The following is a 6,032-nucleotide window of genomic DNA, read 5'->3' as shown; positions in this document are numbered from 1 at the left end:
AACACATGTACAACATTATATCGTTTATTTAACTAATATATTTTAATCAATTATGGTTTGATTTTTTATGTATATATTTTAACCGATTGCCAGGTTGTTAACTATTAGGATTATCAAGTTTTATGAGTGCAAAATTGAGAATACATGAACGGTAGAAAATGCATGTGCACTTAAGAGCCCACTAATGTGAATTCATGTAAACTAATCATATATAATAATAAAATACGAGTATTTTATATAAATATAAGGTTTTAAATAAATGTTGTTTTAAAATATAAGGTTCCTCAAAATAAATCACAATAACTGAGGTTGTGTTACCTACGGATGCCCCAACACCTAAGATTTTGTGAAATTTACTCTTACCGTTAATTTGCTTCTTTGAAAATCTGCAAGTGTGAACTTTGAAGATGGATGCTAGTATGCTATCCAACTGCTTTACCAAAGAGCCAATAAGATGAGTCATTTTCATAGTCGGTAGCTGCTGATGAATAAACCTATACAGAATGAAATATCCCCTAAAATAACGGGGGTACACAAATAAAGGACATGGGGGTGTCTGTTCTTCTAAGCAAGGGAGAAGAGGTAGCAAACAACATAGCTACACATGCCTTTCTCAGCCAATTTCCATGCTTTTGAAGCTATACCTAAAAAAAACCCATCCAATGCAATAATAGCATTGAGTCTCACAAATATAGAGCATATCCAAGCAAAATTTCAAGATGACATCTCTTCAAACTTTTTTTTTCTAGCTTCAAAAATGGGGAAAGAAAAAGACAAGATAAGAAGGCGATTGAATGATCATTCTGAAACCAGCCTCCACCACAGAACTACGAAAACTGAAATTGCATCCTTCAGAGGCCCCCCAAGGTGCTGAAAGCCTGAAATATGTATAACAAAAAAATGAAAAAAAAAACTGGCTTATTAATATAGAGAACTATGGCCAATTACATGCAATTCAGTAATAGACATTCATGCAATTACAGAATTGTTTCTTTTACTAGCTGCCACATATCTTATTCCATGCACCTCAAAGTTATCCTTGCAAATTCACCATTTACTCTATGCAAGCTCTTAAATAATCGAGAGGGCAACCTTTCTAATACCTCTGTCAAGAAACAACAATAGATAAAACGGGAATGAATCGTGGACCATGGATTGCATATCCTACCACACTTTTTAGTTGTTTTTTTTAGATAAGGGTATTTTTGCCTGGCTTCTACATCCAACTGGAACTTAGCCCTGTAAACAACCCAATGTGAAATTCACTCCAATGGAGATTTGAACTCAGCACGTTGGGATGCTACTCAGGTCACTGCAACCAATAGGCTACATGCCCTCGCCCCACATTTTTTAGTATAGCAAAAATTTGAGTAAAAGGGTAGGCAGTTCACTTACATTCTTGAATACTACATTTGAACCACATCTTCACCAGCACTTGAATAAAAGAGAGCTAACTTTTATTTTCTCGTAACCATTCAACAAAATTGTCCAAAATAAGAGGCCAAGCAAGGTCTGAATCATAATTGTCAAGTGATGGGAAGTTTATCTGCAGTAAAAAAGGATAACATATCAGCAGTGATGAAAAAGAAATGTGTAAATTTGGTACGAGCACTTCAAAAGCATGTTTTAGCCTCCTGGAAAATGAAATAAGCAGGGAACAAAATAAGATGGTATGAAACATGACCTCATTGCAGAAACGAAGAAAGCCCATCCACTGGTCCATGTTTATCACCTTGTATTCACTTTGGTGCTACACAGTTTCAAAACGGTAAGCTGTTAACCATTAAAAGTCCCACAGAAGAAAGGGACCTACCTAATGAACCAAAAGTATAATCAATCAATACCTTGAGGTAGTTAACAAGTTTGTCAACCTGGGGGCGAAACTGCAACCCCAATACTAGATTCAGCAGCTCACAAGCAACTGGTATTTCTATACACTTCTTCTTATCCTCTGGCCAAACAAAACCAAAGATAAGTTTTCTATGAAATGAAAATCAGTAAAGTGAGTAAAATATATCAAGCAATAATACCTGTCAGGCAGTAACGAAAGGCATATGGATAGAAATCCTGGAAATTTGATGGCCTTGTAACCTAGATTTGTAAAGCAGATTACATTCAATTACAATATAACCAAACTCATCATCACTTATAATGACAAAATTATTTTAATACAATCACAAGTTGCAACATTGGTTATCGCATAGGACAGTATTCCCTAGCAATAGCATGATAAACTTGCAAGCCTTGCTACTGAGATCCTATCCTAGAAAACTCTATATAGGACTAACCACCGGTAAAATATAGCACCTTCCAAATATATTTCAGTATCCATTAATATATTTGAAGTGAAAAAACTCACTTCTTGCACCAGTTCTGGAAATGCTTTCTTCAATTTGTTGATAGTATCAGCTCGCAGAGCTTTCAATCCTGACCGCCATTCATCCTGATAACAGAATTCCATCAGTCAACTCAAATGGTCAGTATGACACTACTGGTAAATATTGGACTATAACAACTAAAACAGCGCAGAAACAATGCATACCAAAGTAAAATACCCTTGCTTTTCGCACCCCATTTTCCTGATAAAAAAATATAAGGCTTTTTATTAGATATGTCAACCAAAGGGTTAGCATTTATCGAACTCTATAAAACAATGGCATACCATGCTAACATCAGAATCCGGACATCTGTATGAGGAACTTCAAGGTGAGAACAGAGTGTTTCGATGCCTTCTGGACTGTTGAAATGGACAAAAAAAACAACTTACTGAGCGTTCAGTTCATACGTGATTTCATCAGAGCAGGAAATAAAATATGTAGGCAAAAAATTGACAGAATAAAGTCGATATAATTAAGCCATTTTAAACAAACCTGTATCCATTAAGTACAATAAAAAGCTTGAAGCATGATCTCAGGTAAAAGTGACAGTCATTAATATGACAAACAGTCAAGAGTTAGGAGGTAAACCCACCGATACAAATATATTTGGAAGAGAAAAACAAGCATCCTTGTTAGCTGGAGTTTGATTTCAATTGTTAGAGTGAACTCCACAGCATATGTGCTAAAGAATCCAACTCATCATTGTGTTGAGTATGTAATATTCTCAGGGAATTAATCACATTATGCCACGCCAATTCCCCAAATTCCCAAACGTCTATATTTATGGCAACACAAAATTAACTTGATCACAGTCGGTTAATCTGGCCCTTGGATATCATGTAGATTCGTGCTGCGGCTATCAATGCTTGCATTTAACGGTCATTTGATTTGCTAAGTCTGTAGCTATTCGATCTGTACTACAACCCTGCTGCCCCTAGTTATACATTAGTTTCTCATTGAATTTGCACTAGCATCTTCTATTTACATCTACTTACATATGTAATTTTGGGACTTACATTGTAAATACACTCACTAAAATTACATATGCAATGTAATTTAGGGAACTATTTTCTTCATGTTTTATATGGCGGCATAAATATAGGTAGTCCCATTCCCAAATTGTGCAAAATTAGTTGGTACATGTAACTTATGGTTCTACTGATTGTAGCCACCTAGCTATTACAATTAGAGTCATCATGTGTCACTGTATATGTTTGTATTTTAGTTGCACTTGAAATTTGAAACCATTTTGTAGAATGTTATGTCTGCCAATCAGCATCTCATTTTGTACTTAGCTGTCAAAATGCAGCAGTATCAGCAGTAGAGGACACTAAGATTGAAAATACTAGTTCAGCATTTTAACAAATTAGTAGAGCATGAAAGATAGCGCATCTACAAGACAGAAGATGGCCGTGATGAGCAGCAAAAAATAATGCTGGCAAAAGAGCAAACATGGGTAAAAAACATACTCAATCATGCCCGATGAGCTGTCAGCATAGGTATAGAAAAGTTGGTCGATCCGTTCAATTTCCTTTGAAACTCCCCTAGTTGTACCTGATATGATAATGAAAGCGCGTTAACCTAAACAGACATATTGTTTGCTGAAGATCACTGTATATCTCTATCTCTTAATGGTACGAAGATAAGACACACCATATATTATTATTGCAGAACTTGCGACAACAAAAGATATGCATGCATTTGGTAGTTATATTATTTCATAATAATAGCCTTTAAAAGAAACAAACTCAGGGAAACAAACAATAGCTTGACATATATCAGTTAGCTGAATAACATTACAACTGCTGCAAGATTTCACTAAACAAGTAGGAAGGTACATAAAAATGCTGCCAAGTCACATGCATATGCAAGAATTACTCCAGAGTTTAAAAATGAGTAATCCAAAACAGTCTGTAAAGGTAAGACTGACAACATATAATTCTGAAATGTCCAAGACAATATGTATTCACATATGTTTGTGTAGGAAGATAAATCATCCAGCCACACCCACCGCAACATTATTACACCCAAGATGGATAAATACAAAAAATTAGATGAGTAATAACAGAAAGAAAAGGAATCAGTTCATCTCACCACATTGTGCTTTCCTGCTGGTCAGGTTTGTACTGACTCCTTTTCTTTTTCTGTTTTGTTTTTCATTTACTTGTACATCACCTAAATATAACCGTTTGTTTAGTATTCATTCAAGTATGTATACCCTCAGAAAGAGAACAAGGGATTTCCTAAGCTCACGCATTTGAAAAACAGGAAATTCCAACAAGCATGTCAACCCATAAAATGCATGAATCAAAGCCAGCTAAGACACAATTAGAGCTAGTGACAAATTTTACCAGGAACTTCCACTAACACATGATTGCACGGACAACTACCCAACCAGTCAAAACAGGCTTTTAAAGTAACATCATAGGATTGAAAACTCTTAAGGCAGTGAATTCTAGACATCATCTCATTTTTATTGGCAGCCTCTTCCAATCTTCAGTTGGCATCACAACTAATCGCTGATATTGGTGTTCATCTCCATTAATTTAATTATTTAGGGCTAGCTTCTTCAGATAGAAGAAAGTTTTTGCACTTTGTTTTACCTCATAACACTTGAAGTGGTTCACATATGGCCTAATAACCCTAAACCCCTAATAAACTAACGTAATTGTAAATTTGCATCATGGAAACATAACGCAGACCGTAATATTTTATAAACAGCTCAATCTAGGCTTGCTTACAAACAGGTTCAGAGCATGGCCGGCCACCCTGCCAAATTTTATCAAGTTCACTACAAAAATAAATCCGTTAACCCAGGAGCAAGCCTACATCGAATTCCACATCCCCAATCTACACACGACCCCCATCCAATCCAATCTCGTACACGCGCGATCCAAACCCCAACAGGCCAATATGTCATCAATCAACACGCCATCAACGCAGCATAAACCTAGGGCATGGCAGGGCAGAGTCCATCCATCATCAACTCGAGATTGGATCTTCCCCCGAGGAGAAGAGCACAGAACCGACCAAATCTCGCAGCAGGCAAAGCAATCGGGCCCCGGGCCCGGCCCGACCCGCCAGCCCCGATCATCTCAACAAATACGAGAGAGAAAGAGGGGGGAAACGGAGGATCCGAGGGCGAAGGAGGGCGTTACCGGCGGTGGCCGCCGCGGCGGACGACGACGACTTCTTCGAGGAGCGCCTCATGACGGCGCCGCGCCGCGCCCCCTCGGATACTCGGTTGGATCCCCCCTCCCCTCCCGGAGCCCTTCCCCACAGCAGCCTCCTCCTCCGCCGCCGCCGCCGCCTCCGCCGCCGCGCGGGTGGAACGCGCAGGCCTCGCCGAGCTCTCGGCTTCGGTTGCGAGTTTCGAGTTGGCTGTCGAGCAGAAGAGAGGAGAGGAGAGGAGGGAGGCGGAGGTGTGGGCGCAAGTGGACCCTCGACTCTTATAGGATTCGGCCCGGGGGCAGGCGGGCTGGGCCCCACGTGCGGGCCCGGCCACGACGATACCTGTGGGCCCCCACTGCTCCCCTTGGGTTTCCTGGATTTGGTTTTTGGGATGTCGAGAAATCGGATTTCCTTTCCTTTCCATTTCGCTTTGGGTAGCTGACCGGCCTTGTAACATCCATTAAAAGAAACGCGTTGACCATA

The 6,032-nt window shown here is 39.2% G+C and overlaps 1 protein-coding gene across 2 annotated transcripts; it reads right to left on the bottom strand.

Annotated features, from left to right (window-relative positions):
• Positions 1 to 479: 479 nt before the first annotated feature.
• LOC127782958 (uncharacterized) lies at positions 480 to 5,793 on the bottom strand. 2 transcript variants are annotated; one of them, XM_052310252.1, is made up of 11 exons: positions 5,537 to 5,793; positions 4,473 to 4,553; positions 3,848 to 3,932; positions 2,663 to 2,737; positions 2,543 to 2,579; positions 2,360 to 2,443; positions 2,031 to 2,091; positions 1,845 to 1,951; positions 1,685 to 1,750; positions 1,396 to 1,546; positions 480 to 878 (listed from the first exon to the last, which is right to left on the bottom strand). In XM_052310252.1, exons 1-10 carry the CDS (start codon positions 5,586 to 5,588, stop codon positions 1,451 to 1,453), a joined length of 744 nt encoding a protein of 247 aa, XP_052166212.1. In that variant the 5' UTR covers positions 5,589 to 5,793; the 3' UTR covers positions 480 to 878; positions 1,396 to 1,450. The 2 variants fall into 2 exon arrangements, with proteins under 2 accessions (XP_052166212.1, XP_052166213.1); XM_052310253.1 differs by lacking the exon at positions 4,473 to 4,553.
• Positions 5,794 to 6,032: the final 239 nt, after the last annotated feature.

The sequence above is a fragment of the Oryza glaberrima genome, chromosome 8 (assembly GCF_000147395.1).
Source record: "Oryza glaberrima chromosome 8, OglaRS2, whole genome shotgun sequence".
NCBI lineage: Eukaryota > Viridiplantae > Streptophyta > Magnoliopsida > Poales > Poaceae > Oryza > Oryza glaberrima.
This window is presented reverse-complemented; position numbering and strand designations above follow the sequence as displayed.

Bases quoted from the DNA above. Each gene is read 5' to 3' on its own strand.
- LOC127782958 (XM_052310252.1), bottom strand. From the start codon at position 5,588: ATGAGGCGCTCCTCGAAGAAGTCGTCGTCGTCCGCCGCGGCGGCCACC. The intron at 3,933-4,472 runs GTGAGATGAACT...TTATCATATCAG, and splicing joins CAGCAGGAAAGCACAATGTG to GTACAACTAGGGGAGTTTCA. The intron at 2,738-3,847 runs GTATGTTTTTTA...CCATTTCAACAG, and splicing joins AGCTCATCGGGCATGATTGA to TCCAGAAGGCATCGAAACAC.